This window comes from Pygocentrus nattereri, chromosome 5 (genome assembly GCF_015220715.1).
Source record: "Pygocentrus nattereri isolate fPygNat1 chromosome 5, fPygNat1.pri, whole genome shotgun sequence".
NCBI classification, from domain to species: Eukaryota; Metazoa; Chordata; class Actinopteri; order Characiformes; family Serrasalmidae; genus Pygocentrus; species Pygocentrus nattereri.
In genome coordinates, this window is record NC_051215.1 from 33,908,927 (window position 1) to 33,924,133 (window position 15,207).

Here is a 15,207-nt window from a genome sequence, read left to right on the forward strand (position 1 = left end):
TGTGGTCAGATGAAACCAAAATAGAACTTTTTGGTAAAAACTCAACTCGTCGTTTTTGGAGGAAGAAGAATGCTGAGTTGCATCCATACCTACTGTGAAGCATGGGGGTGGAAACATCATGCTTTGGGGCTGTTTTCTGCAAAGGGAACAGGACGACTGATCCGTGTTAAGGGAAGAATGAACGGGGCCATGTATCATGAGATTTTAAGTCAAAACCTCCTTCCATCAGTGAGAGCATTGAAGATGGAAAGTGGCTGGGTCTTCCAGCATGACAATGATCCCAAACACACTGCTCGGGCAACGAAGGAGTGGCTCCGTAACAAGCATTTCAAGGTCCTGGAGTGGCCTAGCCAGTCTCCAGACCTCAACCCCATAGAAAATTTGTGGAGGGAGTTGAAAGTCCATGTTGCCCAGCGACAGCCCCAAAACATCACTGCTCTAGAGGAGATCTGCAGGAGGAATGGGCCAAAATACCAGCTACAGTGTGTGCAAACCTGGTGAAGACTTGCAGGAAACGTTTGACCTCTGTCATTGCCAACAAAGGTTATGTTACAAAGTATTGAGTTGAACTTTTGTTATTGACCAAATACTTATTTTCCACCATCATTTACAAATAAATTCTTTAAAAATCCTACAATGTGATTTCCTGTTTTTTTTTCTCATATTGTCTCTCATAGTTGAAGTGAACCTATGATGAAAATTACAGACCTCTCTCATCTTTCTACGTAGGAGAACTCGCACAATCAGTGGCTGACTAAATACTTTTTTGCCCCACTGTATGTATGTGTATATATAATAATGTATATTATAATTATATAATTTTTTGACAAAATATATATGAAAAACTGAAATGATACTATGATATTTAAATATATATATATTTTTATACTTCTAGAATAGAGATACAATGAGAGTGTACATGATAAAATATGTCAACTACAGTCAGATATGATTTGCTTTATTTTTTGTACAACTTAAGGCAAATAGCAAATATACAGTACAATCAAACATATCTTTTGATTTCTACAAGGAACCATTTCAGTCTTTGGTTTAAAGAAAATAAAGGCACAGAAAGGTGCTTTTTGCCCAGGAGTACATCAGTTATTCTGCCCTGGCTATGGGGGAGGCTTTTCTGTGAGATGATACCATGGTATGTTTGCAGTTGCACACTGTGGCTGTACATTTGTACTTGCTGTCGGTTTGAGTGTGTTTTGAGCATGTTATCATGCTTTACTCAATAGAAATGTTCTATGACTGCGAGTTTAAGCAATACCTCCAGGACTACAGTGAGTTAACAAATAGCCAGCCATGTCCTCAAAAGTAATCATCGGTGAATCAAGGTAAAAGGTTATCCTGCAAATCACCTCCCTTTGCTGAGAAGATCCATCCTAATCGGGATCTTGGAGGTAATGCAACTCTAAAGCCATCACAGATAAATCAAAGAACACAAAAAACAGAACGTACAGACTCTGAACCTTTTGCAAATCAAGGGTAACACCTAGATCCTGCTGGCAACATGACAAATGTACTTTAATTTCACTGTAAAACTTTCACTCATCTCAAAAATCTCACCAATTAAAACTCGAATACTCTTTGCAATTCATTTCCAACAAGTGATAAACTACTAACTTATTAAAAGAACGAACTCCAAGCTGGTGTTGTAACAAAATTTCCTGAGGAGGAGACTAGAGACCAAAACAAGCACATAAGAGCATAACATTAAAAAGGAATATATTAAATGAAGTATGACTTTAGACTTGGCTTTGGGTGAAAAACATACGTCCCTTGATAATGAGTAGCTTTTGATTAATTTGTACTATGAACATATCTAGAGACTGTATAACAGACTTTTTCTTTAAGGTCACTTTAATCTATTACCAATTTAAACAGGTATGAGCATAATAAAGTATATCTATCTGAAACATACAGTTTTTGAACAATAAACTTGCAGTCCTGCTGCAAACTCTGCTGTCAAAACAGCTCAGCTCTTTGAAAATGAAAGTCACAAGGGGGATCTTGTGAGCTTGAGGTTTTCATCCTCAGATGGAATACGGCATGAATCCTTCTAGGAGCCATTTCTCAATAGTCAGAACAGTCTGTTTGTTCTGATGAGCTACAGCTGCTGACGAAATAAACCAAGCAAATACAAGGTGCATGAATGTAAAAAAAAACAAAAAAAAAAACACGGTGGTCAAAGATATCGAGATCAATGTTGATGCTACAACCGCATGCGTCATTCACTACTGGGGTGAATGCCAGGCTCACTGAAGGCAACTGGTATTGGGCAAGCAGAATCCATCTTCTTGTTAGAAAAAAAGGATTTGGTTTGGGCCCTTTCTTAATAGACTGACAATGATGTAAACACGAAAACCCCTCCCAACTAACCTCTCACAATACTATCCATTAAAACAGAGAGAGATGCAAATATAACACCACATTTACATGGAGACACCAACACCAGGTCAAAATATCACAATATCTGGATGATTTACATTAGTGTAATAACCTTTTGCTGGCATCAATGACACCTCTTTGATAACATCTGTAGTAGAAAAATACACACACTGATTCAACACTTACCAGACAGCTTCCTTGACTGTGTGATAAACACAGAATGATAGATTATGTTTGTCTATTAGACAGCTTTTCTTGGCCTCTTTCATAAGGCACAATGGTAACGATAATTCCCCTGAACAGAAGATGCAATGCTGCAGTCTATGCAATGCAAAACATCTAAAGAAAAAGACATATGTTTAGGCAATGTGGCTTAAATAGCACTGGATGACTACAAAAGGCCAAGATGAAGTCCTTAAACTTGCATTGGTTAAACATTTCTTGTCTTATTTTGTTAAAATGTGTAGAACTGGCACAGCAACATTCATCTCAATGCCCAGCCATGGATGTGGCTGATTGCTATCAACTTTGCCATATAGCTGGTCTAGCTTTCACACTACTTCTAGTCTGAACAATCTCAAAAACACTGCTTTACAGCCCCTTTGTTTACAGGTCTTCAGAGACTGACACTGAGGAAGAACTGACAAGTGAAGGGACAACTGTTTTGGTCACTCAACAATGTAAATGTGCAAAACGTGGGCAGAGTCGTTTGGCAAAGTTCAGTTGAGGGCAGGAGATGCAGGATCAGGTGACGGTTTGGACTTTCCTTTTGCTGGTCTAGTGTCTTCCTCCGCACCCTGATGTACATGTGCACGTGTCTCTCACGAAGAGGACGTGGAGACAGAGAGAGAGTGGCAGGTGCATGACTGTCCTCTGTCTCTCTCTCCCTGAGGTTAAAGCATGGACATGCTCTCAGACTGGTGCTGACTGGCTCCACTTAGTGATTCCATTTTATGGTCAGCTCTAGAGCTTCCTAACGTGCCTCCTCTTGCCAAGATCATCATGGTGTTGCTGGATATGCCAGCAAACTCAAAGGCAAACGTGCCATAAAAGAGCATGATGATGACGCAGAAGACCCACTCAAAGATGGCCGAGGCATGCTGCAGGACAAAACTCTCCTGGACGAAAAACACACCACCTGGAGAACAGAGTTAAGGACCTCCAACACTGAAAATTAGAGGCTCACAGGAGTCACGCCATGTTCACTGAGCTATACTCCAAAGCAATTCCAAAGAACTTAGGTAAGTAGGGAGGTACAGTCATGTGAAAATATTTGAACATCCCTGGTTAAATAAAATTTTTTGTTGATTTTTTTTTTGCCTGTCCAGGGTGTTTCCTGCCTTCTGCCCAATGACTGCTAAGATGGACTGCGGCATCCCTGCAGCCCAGGAGGATAAGTGGCATAGATAGGGTGTGTGTTGATTTTAGTAAAGTAAAATCATGCACACATTTATACACTTTTCTGCTTTTTAGTGCACAAGTTCTGTTTATTTGAGTTTCACCAAATAAAAAATACAACCCCAATTCCAATGAAGTTGGGACGTTGTGTAAAACAAAAATAAAAACAGAATACGATGATTTGCAAATCCTTTTCAAACTATATTCAATTCAATACACCACAAAGACAAGATATTTAATGTTCAAACGGATAAACGTTATTGTTTTTTGCAAATATTCACTCATTTTGAATTTGATGCCTGCAACACGTTCCAAAGAAGTTGGAACAAGGGCATGTTTACCACTGTGTTACATCACCTTTCCTTTTAACAACACTTAATAAGCGTTTGGGAACTGAGGACACTAATTGTTGAAGCTTTGTAGGTGGAATTCTTTCTCATTCTTGCTTGATGTACAACTTCAGTTGCTCAACAGTCTGGGGACTCTGTTGTCGTATTTTGTGCTTCATAATGCACCACACATTTTCAATGGGAGACATGTCTGGACTGCAGGCAGGCCAGTCTAGTACCCGCACTCTTTTACTACAAAGCCACGCTGTTGTAAACGTGCAGAATGTGGCTTGGCATTGTCTTGCTGAAATAAGCAGGACGTCCCTGAAAAAGACGTTGCTTGGATGGCAGCATATGTTGCTCCAAAACCTGTATGTGCCTTTCAGCATTAATGGTACCTTCACACATGTGCAAGTTACCCATGCCATGGGCACTAACACACCCCCATACCATCAGAGATGCTGGCTTTTGAACTTTGCGCTGATAACAATCCGGACAGTCCTTTTCCTCTTTGGCCCGGAGGACACGACGTCCATGATTTCCAAAAACAATTTGAAATGTGCCTCTCCTTGGATCACCACCTTATCGTGGTGGAGGGGTTTGCGTGCTTGAATGATCTTAGGAGCTATGTTGTCTGGAGCAAAAGCTCCTGGTGGGGTCTCCCATGGCAAACTGGTCCTAGGTGACAGGTCAGACAAAGTGTGATCCATAATAACCCCTATGAAGACACAAAAGCAGGACTTGTGTACCCTGCCCGGAACAGGGTTACCGGGGCCCCACCCTGGAGCCAGGCCTGGGGGAGGGGCTCGCCAGCGAGAGTCTGGTGGCCGGGCATTTACTCATGGTGCCCGGCCGGGCCCAGCCCGAAGGAGTTACATGAGTCCCCCCTCCCATCGACCCACCACCAATGGGAAGGGCAGTAGTAGGGGTTCGGTGCGTTGTGGATCGGGCAGTGTCCAAAGGCGTGGGCCTTGGCGTTCTGATCCTCGGTTGCTGAAATTGGCTTTTGGAACTTGGAACGTTACCTCACTGGCGGGGAAAGAGCCTGAGTTGGTGCGCGAGGTTGAGAGATACCGGCTAGATATAGTCGGGCTCACCTCAACACACAGCTTGGGCTCTGGGTCCAATCTCCTTGAGAGGGGCTGGACTTTATTCTTTTCTGGAGTTGCCCATGGTGAGAGGCGGCGGGCAGGTGTGGGCTTTCTCATAGCCCCTCGACTCGGTGCCTGTATGTTGGGGTTTTCTCCGGTGGATGAGAGGGTAGCTTCCCTACGCCTTCGGGTTGGGGAACGGGTCCTGACTGTTGTCTGTGCTTATGCACCGAACAGCAGTTCAGAGTACCCAGCCTTCTTAGAGTCCTTGGGAAGGGTGCTTGAAGGTGCTCCTCCTGGAGACTCTATTGTCCTACTGGGGGACTTCAATGCTCACGTGGGCAATGACAGTGAGACCTGGAGGGGTGTGATTGGGAGGAATGGCCTCTCTGATCTGAACCCGAGTGGTGTTCAGTTTTTGGACTTCTGCGCAAACCACAGTTTGTCCATCACGAACACCATGTTTGAACACAAGGATGTCCATAAGTGCACATGGCACCAGGACACCCTAGGCCGCAGTTCAATGATTGGCTTTGTAGTCGTGTCATCGGACTTGCGGCCATGTGTTTTGGACACTCGGGTAAAGAGAGGAGCTGAGCTGTCAACTGATCACCACCTGGTGGTGAGTTGGATCAGGTGGTGGGGGAAGATGCCGGTCAGACCAGGCAAGCCCAAACGTATAGTGAGGGTTTGCTGGGAACGTCTAGCAGAAGAACCTGTCAGATTGATCTTCAACTCACACCTCCGTCAGAACTTTGACCAGATATCGGGGGAGGTGGGGGACATTGACTCAGAATGGGCCATGTTCCGTTCCTCCATTGCTGAAGCGGCTGACTGTAGCTGTGGCCGTAAGGTAGTTGGTGCCTGTCGGGGCGGTAATCCTCGAACCCGGTGGTGGACACCCCAGGTGAGAGATGCCGTCAAGCTGAAGAAGGAGTCCTACCGGGCATGGTTGGCCTGTGGGACAACAGAGGCAGCTGGCAGGTATCGACAGGCCAAGCGATCTGCGGCTTCAGTTGTCGCCAAGGCAAAAACCCGTGTATGGGAGGAGTTTGGTGAGGCCTTGGAAAGTGACTTTAAGTCAGCTCCGAAAAGATTCTGGCAAACCGTCAGGCGACTCAGAAGGGGAAAGCAGTGTGCCACTAGCACTGTATATAGTGGAGATGGTGTGCTGCTGACTTCGACTGAAGACGTCATTGGGCGGTGGAAGGAGTACTTTGAGGACCTTCTCAATCCCACCGACACGTTCTCCAGTGAGGAGGCTGAGTCTGGGGACATGGGAATAGGCTTGTCCATTACTGAGGCCGAAGTCGCTAAGGTAGTTAAGAAGCTCCTTGGTGGCAAGGCTCCAGGGGTGGATGAGATCCGCCCTGAGTTCCTCAAGGCTCTGGATGTTGTGGGGCTGTCTTGGCTGACACGCCTTTTCAACATTGCATGGACATCGTGGGCGGTGCCACTGGATTGGCAGACTGGGGTGGTGGTGCCTCTTTTTAAAAAAGGGGACCGGAGGGTGTGTTCCAACTACAGGGGAATCACACTCCTCAGCCTCCCTGGCAAGGTCTATGCAGGGGTACTGGAGAAGAGAGTCCGGCTTATAGTCGAACCTCGGATCCAGGAGGAACAGTGCGGGTTCCGCCCTGGTCGTGGAACACTGGACCAACTCTTCACCCTCTCCAGGATTCTGGAGGGTTCATGGGAGTTTGCCCAACCAGTCCACATGTGCTTTGTGGATCTGGAGAAGGCATTCGACTGTGTTCCCCGGGGTATTCTGTGGGAGGTGCTTCGGGAGTACGGGGTACATGGCTCTTTGCTACGAGCCATTCAGGCCCTGTACAAACAAAGCAGGAGTTTGGTTCGCATGTCCGGCAGTAAGTCAGACTCGTTCCCAGTGAGAGTTGGACTCCGTCAGGGCTGCCCTTTGTCACCGATTCTATTCATAATTTTTATGGATAGAATTTCTAGGCGCAGTCAAGGGATGGAGGGTGTCTGGTTTGGTGACCTCAGGGTCACATCGCTGCTGTTTGCAGATGATGTGGTCCTATTGGGGACATCAGGCCACGAACTTCAGCTTTCGCTGGATCGGTTTGCAGCCGAGTGTGAAGCGGCTGGGATGAGAATCAGTACCTCTAAATCCGAGACCATGGTTCTCAGGCGGAAAAGGGTGGAGAGCCCTCTCTGGGTCGGGGATAGGCTCTTGCCTCAAGTGGAGGAGTTCAAGTATCTCGGGGTCTTGTTCATGAGTGATGGTACAAGGGAGCGGGAGATTGACAGGCGGATTGGTGCTGGGTCAGCAGTGATGCGGGCTCTTTACCGGTCTGTTGTGGTAAAGAAAGAGCTGAGCCATAAGGCAAGGCTCTCGATTTACCGGTCGATCTACATTCCCACCCTCACCTATGGTCATGAGCTTTGGGTAATGACCGAAAGAATAAGATCGCGAATACAAGCGGCCGAAATGAGTTTCCTCCGCAGGGTGTCTGGACTCTCCCTTAGAGATAGGGTGAGAAGTTCAGTCATCTGGGAGGGACTCGGAGTAGAGCCGCTGCTTCTTCACGTCGAGAGGAGCCAGCTGAGGTGGTTCGGGCATCTGGTTAGGATGCCTCCTGGACGCCTCCCTCGGGAGGTGTCACAGGCGAGTCCACCTGGGAGGAGACCCCGGGGAAGACCCAGGACACGCTGGCGCGACTATATCGCCCAGCTGGCCTGGGAGCGCCTCGGAATCCCCCTTGGAGAGCTGGTGGAAGTGGCTGGGGAAAGGGAGGTCTGGGCTTCATTGCTTAGGATGCTGCCCCCGTGACCCGAACCCCGGAGAAGCGGAAGATAATGGATGGATGGATGGATGGAATTTGAAATGTGGACTCGTCAGACCACAGGACACTTTTCCACTTTGCGTCAGTCCATCTCAGATGAGCTTGGGCCCAAAGAAGCCGGCGGCGTTTCTGGGTGTTGTTGATATATGGTTTTGGCTTTGCATGGCAGAGTTTTAACTTGCACTTGTAGATGGAGCAACGAACTGTGTTCACTTACAGTGGTTTTCTGAAGTGTTCCTGAGCCCATGTGGTAATATCCGTTACAGAATGATGTCGGTTTTTAATGTAAAACATTGTCTGTCTATTTGCTCACGCAGTTGTTCACAAAGTGGTGAACCTCGCCCCATCCTTGCTTGTGAACGACTGAGCCTTTCAGGGATGGTCCCTTTATTTTAACCTGCTCACCTGTGGAATGTTCCAAACAGGTGTTTTTTGAGCATTCCTCAACTTTCCAAGTCGTTTGTTGCCCCTGTCCCAACTTCTTTGGAACGTGTTGCAGGCATCAAATTTAAAAGGAGTGAATATTTGCAAAAAACAATAAAGTTTATCTGTTTGATCATATATATTGTCTTTGTAGTGTATTCAATTGAATATAGGTTGAAAAGGATTTGAAATCATCATATTCTGTTTTTATTTATGTTTTATACAACGTCCCAACTTCACTGGAATTGGGGTTGTAAAAAATAAAACATAAATGGGTCATAACTTTAAATATGCCACATTTTGTGTTTTTTCCCCCCACAGTATTTTAAATTTACCAAAAACAAACAGTAATTGTGCATTAAAACGTGCAGAAGTGTGTTCTCTGTAGAGGAAAAAAGTTAGAAAATCAAAAACGTGTGTAATTTCACTGGGGCGCCCAATTTTTTTCATATGACCGTATATAGGTAGACACAGATACAGACAAATAGAACATGGCAAGAAGGTCGATTTGTAAGTGGGTAAAATGAGAAAACCATTCCATTTATTTATTAAGGTAATAATAGTTAAATAACTGATTATAGATAAAATTAATAGTTGCAGTTTGAGGTGGGTGATATGAGCTCAAGTTTATATAGTTTATTAGGTTTGTATAGTTTATTATAGTGTTTTTCAGTGTTCTGATGATAGCGACACATTACAACCTGCAGGTTATATTAATAATATTAAATCACATTAATAATAATGTCAAAACAGCAACAATAACATTAACAGTTGTTGCATCAATTTAATGATAATAATACCTATGATGACATCAATTTCATAAGCACTTAAATGATACAAAAGTTCCTTCTTAACTGTTTAAAACAAAAAACTGAGACAGTTTGCAACTAAAAATCTTTCATTTCTTTACCGTGTTAATATCAACATGTACACCAGCAGCTTCTTTTGGGAAAAGGTTCTATGATGTTACAGCCTCCTGATCCTTAATTCAATTTACATTCAGATGATCTCTAAAATAACATTCCCCCCCTTTGCTGTATCTAACAAATGCAGTTCGTTTTTGTATGTTTCCCAAGTTTACTGCTCTGCATGGCCTGCGAGTTTTTGGGTTCATCACAACTTATATTGTGAAAAAATGCCGAACCCTTATTAACTGATATACCAGTATACCTCCTACCCCTAGTTGTGGTCCTACTAAATAGATTAGTGGAGAGCAAGCTTGCGAAACATAGACCATCATAGAGAAGGATACTGAGCACCAGCGCTACAAAAGCCAGCAGGGTCATGATGAGGCGGAAGTGGCCCAAGTTGTATTCACCCTGAGTCTTAGCGAGGCGGTAAGTGAGCGCTGACTGCAGACACACAAACAGCATGCTAGTCGGAAAAGCCACACCGGCCCCAACATAGTGCAGCACCTTTGCGTTATCCACCTGGAACACAAAGACAAAGAGACAGAAGCAGAGTGTGAGAGTTTTTACAACAGCATTCTCCAAGTAAACATACAGAAGAGACGGGCAGCTCCAGTATGTAGCCAAACCTGAATGACTGACTAATGATGAATAAAGCGAGAAGTAAAATGTCCTACATTTAAGCTACAGAGCTACACTGTTCCTTTCATAAACACTGGCGTTCAAAAGTTCACTTCTCATATTAATAACTGCCAAGTTTCACACTGTAGATAGAATTAAGCCAGACACCAGGAGGTATTTCAAGATATTTTGTTTTAAATGATGACTAATTCTGTGTTTATGCTCTATTTGTATTTATTTGCAGTCATTTCCTGATAAGTCACCTGCAAAAGATTTGATCACCATGTTTCAAATATATATTTTAGCTGTTAATTTTAGTATAACTTCATTGCCAATGTTTACCTTCATTTACAGTAAATGTAATAGCATGAAAAAAATAAAAAATTAGGAACACCATAGAAAAAATTTATTCAAAAACAGCAATAGCAAAGTTTTGAAAAAAAAAACATTCAATAACACATAGTTTAGCAAACACTGAGTTCTGAGACAGTTGGCAGAAGCAGAAATGATGAAATAGTGGTTAGAAACAGGCTTCCTCTAGTGCATGAAGATCTTAATGCTGAGAAAAAGCTATCTGCATGATGCCACCACCCCCATATAATTATACACTACTTTCCAGTGTGAAAGCACTGACACTAGACTCAGAGCAGCACACATACATGCATTGCTTTAACCTTACCAGCAGAGGTCAGCAGAATTCACCAAATTTATAAATAATTACTCTGACACTCAGTAACTAGTCCTACAGCATCCCCTCAACTCTCTCACCCTCATAGGTGTAAATGAAATCCCTTCTGCCAATGCATGTTCCTAGTGGCCCTCACACATTATTAGGTGTAAAGTGTGCTGAGTATGTTCAGTGGGCTCAGGCTGCTCTCAGACACCGCAGTGGTTTAGTGTCTCCCTGTCCAGTGGCGCTACAACGCACAAAGGACCAGATTGTGATCATGTGACCCAGGCCATACGATCACGCAGAAGTTTCCTCCTACACTGAGTCTGTACTGATTAGATGTGATAAGCGCTTACAGCCAACGAACCATTAACCCGCCACGACAGAATTTATCAGACTTTAGCCAGGTTTACAGGAAAGGAGGCATGTCATCAAGTAAGCAGAGCTACTCTCCAAAATCAACAAGGCTGCTATTGCAGTTCTAAGATATTTACAGTCATAGCTATTTGGTTTTTTTTTCCATGGCAGAAATGTGTTAGAAATTTGCAGCAGGAACTGGTTACATAAGAAAATTACCTGCACACACGGACTTATGTTGTTCAATATCAAATCAATCTCAATCAAAGTGCCTAATTGGGGTGGGAGGTGGGGGTGGGGGTCTTGTCTAGACCACGGGAGTAGATAATGGCACTTAAAATAGCAGCAGCTTGCTTGTATAGCAGATAGCTATTGTGTATTGCTCAAGACAAATGCCTGAAATGTCATGTCTGAAATGCCATGCTGTTGTTAAGAGTCAGACTAATCTGTCAGGCCAATTCAAAGCTATGAGCAAAAAGAGAAATGAATGGATGACCATTGATTTACACTGAAATCTAACCAAGAAGGCTAAATTAGATTGTGACTGTCATTGTGTATATTAATCTCTACAGGCCTGGCTTTTCTTCAGTGTTTCTGGGGCCATGAGAATGTAAGAGAGAATGTGATCCACATGCTGGCAGGTGGAAGTGTCAGTTTGCTTTGGCAGGCTGTAAAATGTCACTAACTACATGCTAGCTAAAAACTCCAAAACACACACACAAACAGTTTTTCAACCAGTCCAAACAGTTCCAGCAGGTTAAAAATTTCAGGGGCCGCATGTGCTGAAGACGGAAGCTGTGTGTGAATAAATGTTTATAGTGGACCACACACACACAGAACTAACTAACTCTCTCTCTCTCACACACACTCACATATATATACAGCTCAAAAACAAATAGTAGAAACAGGGTAGATGACAAAGGCAGGGAGAGGACAGAGAAAGAAAGAAAGAAAGAAAGAAAGAAAGAAAGAAAGAAAGAAAGAAAGAAAGAAAGAAAGAAAGAAAGAAAGAAAGAAAGAAAGAAAGAAAGAAAGAAAGAAAGAAAGAAAGAAAGAAAGAAAGAAAGAAAGGTAGGGAGGATGAGGGAGGGGAGAGAGATATAAAGAAAAAAGGAGAGTTGGGGAGAGGGAAATTGGGGAGAGAAGGAACAAATGAGAAAGTGAGTGAGAAAAAGAAAGAAGAAATAGAGAGGGAGACAGAGACAGGAGGAAAAGAAAGTAAAAGAGAGAAAAAGAGGTAGAGTTACAGACAGACAAAATGATAAGCAGAAAAAGTGAAAAACAGACAGAGAAAAAGGTCTATTTGAGAGATTAGATCTATTAAAGATCTAATATGAGAGAGAGAGAGAGAGAGAGAGAGAGAGAGAGAGAGAGAGAGAGAGAGAGAGAGAGAGAGAGAGAGAGAGAGAGAGAGAGAGAGAGAGAGAGAGAGAGAGAGAGAGAGAGAGAGAGAGAGAGAGAGCACATATATTAACGTGGCAGTGTGTCGAGCATGTACAGGCAGGCAGGTCTGTTACGAAGCTGATTCTCCTCCCCCTCCCCATGACACCTGTGCCTGCACAGCCCCCCTATTCCCGCTCCAGAAGGCCTTTCATTTCTCCATTCCCCCCTCCTTTTAATGCCCTCTTCCATTCATTCCTCTCTGTGTCTCAGTGGAACTCCACCAGATGATAGAAAACACAGCAACTCAAGAAATGCCTATTTATAAAAGTTTTAGTCACCACAAGAGCACAATTGAGGGGCTGCCTTATGTAAGCTCCTCTGTTTGCTAATGGAAATAATGTGATTCTCATGCTGTCACTATGTTGACATTCTGCATGGTGAGCAGAAGCGACGGAACTCTCCAGAAGAGCAGGCGGGTGGGATGATGAGGTACAGATGTGGTATCTAAAACTCGTTTCCCCTCTCTGGCTCCCCTCCCCATCTTATGTATCTAATTCCAAGCTACACACACACACACACACACACACACACACACACACACACAAATGTGACTCATACACACACATCCAGTAAATTTCCCTCCATTTCACAACATGTATGATTCTACAAAGCAGGGTTGGAGGAAGGGTTTAATTTCAACCTCACTTTCGTTTTTACTTGTTCACCCGTAAGGCCTTTGCTTTCCCAACAACACTATACCTACAGCTATAACTGTCATTTTACCATCATTCACATATTTAATGATCAAGTTAGTGTTGTAATAAACTACATTTTCTATTCAGTTTACATTCTGTACTGATAAGTTTGATCCGCAGTTTATTTTCTGTTTCAATTGTCTTCTGTTCTTCAGTGCAGAGCATGTAAGCGGGGCAAAGTTGGAGCAGGGTGGAAGCAGAGTGATTTTGCTCGAAGCGGCTTTTCAGAACACTGGAGTGTCAGTGTTCTCTCTTGCTCCAAAATCACTCCAGTATTGCTCCATCTCACAAGCCAGACAATCTCTATCCACACTGTCTAGCTCTGCATGACATGAGGGATGCGGCAGTGACTTTACAGCTCACACACTCACACACACACACACACACACACACACACACACACACACACAACAGCCTTTCATATACAGCATCTGCGCAAAGGTCTCAACAGACCTACATACTGAACATTCTCACCAATCACAGCAAAGTTCAACAGACATTAAAGTCAGTCTCATCCATTTTGTTGCGAGACTTTGCTTCAAGCCTATACCTTCTGAAAAAGCCTGTACAGCACAGGGTGTTTAATTATATAATTTTTCATTTATTATACTATAATTAATTAAATAAATTGTGTAATGTATTGTCCGCTTCATAACATGAAATAAATATCAATAAGAACAGGTCATATGGAGTGGACATTGAGCAAGCTTTCTCTGACGTATGAGCGAGGAGTGAGCGAAGAGCGGGAAATAGAAAACCTGGGGCAGTGCCGGAGTGGAGTGACTACAGAAACGCTTTGACTGGAGTGGAGCAACAGATGTTTCTACTCCTCAATCACACACTCTGCTTTAATCCTATAACTTAGCAAGTGAACACAGTTTTCTATGTAGTTACTGAATAATAAACTTCATGTAATGTACCCAGAATTTACCATGATGTAATGAGCTCATCAAGGCACAAATAAAAACATCTGCACTTAAAACTCAATCCTGATAACAGATGGCTTAGCACTGAAAATGCTTTGGTCTTAACTCAAACAACACTTTGCCACCCATCTTTCAAGAACCAAGGCAAAGGTGCCACTACATTCAGCTCCCGCTCTCATGGCTCGGGACATTTTGTTTGGCAGCAGGAATCTCTACTCACATTTCAGTCAGCTCTAACACGGCTTGTAAGGAGCTCTAAAAGGAAGATAACAGCCATGTGACTTCCTTCCACAAACAGAGCGGCGCGATGAGACCGGTTCTCTGTCTGTACGTTCCTCCAACCAGGCCACGTGTGGACGGGTTCCACAAACCACACTCTCACACACAGACGAAAGCAGGACCAGCCCATTCAGACTTAATGGCTTGCAGATTCCACGTGTTAAGTCCAAATGTGGAACTCTCTTGCTAGGAGCTGCAGACTGTTTTCCACACACTGTAAGGTCCTGAGTTTGTCGAAACAATCACACACGTGCACAAGTGACTTTCCTTTCAAAGACCCCAAAACACTTTACTGAAAAAAAGAGGAAAAACGGGAAGCATTTAAAAAGACTTACTCATTTAAAAAGACTTACTTAAAATATTACACTACAGAGATATTAAAATACAGAGATCACTCTAACTTGATTTCAATTTCAGTCAGTACAAGTCAAGAAAAATATGTGGGGAAAAAAACAGGAGCTTCCAAAACTGGTGTATAAAAGGTATATATAAAAAATGAGACTCCTAGCAGCTGTGCAAGACATGCTAGACCACCAAACCTGTCACCATCAGATAAAATGGCACTTAAAGCTTCTTATATTTGAGAGAGAGGAGAAAATCAAGCTCCAGTCTTATTTCAGATCTGAAGAAATCCACAGGTGTTTCTGTCCATCCTTCCACAGTGAGAAAACAGCTCAACATTATGAGTCTGAAAGGATGAGTTGCTAAACTGTTACTGAAAAAAGGAAATGGACAAAGGAAAAAAAAATTGCTAAAATAATTAAAAAAAAAAGCTGTTGGTGTCCTCACAACAGACTGACCAGCCCAGAGTCATAAACAACATAGAATCTTTATGGGAGTCGTCAGATCATCACAAGCAGAAAATA

General features: G+C 43.3%; 1 protein-coding gene across 1 annotated transcript in view; it reads right to left on the reverse strand.

The window, feature by feature from the left end:
• Window positions 1–941: 941 nt before the first annotated feature.
• Window positions 942–15,207, reverse strand: part of zgc:154058 (uncharacterized protein LOC795538 homolog) — a 54,442-nt gene continuing 40,176 nt past the window's right edge. Inside the window, exons 7-8 of the mRNA XM_017721472.2 lie at window positions 9,695–9,872; window positions 942–3,532 (exon numbers count right to left, since the gene is read on the reverse strand). Of these exons, the coding sequence (XP_017576961.1) occupies window positions 3,288–3,532; window positions 9,695–9,872 (423 nt within the window). The 3' untranslated portion in view covers window positions 942–3,287. The remainder of the gene's footprint in view (window positions 3,533–9,694; window positions 9,873–15,207) is intronic.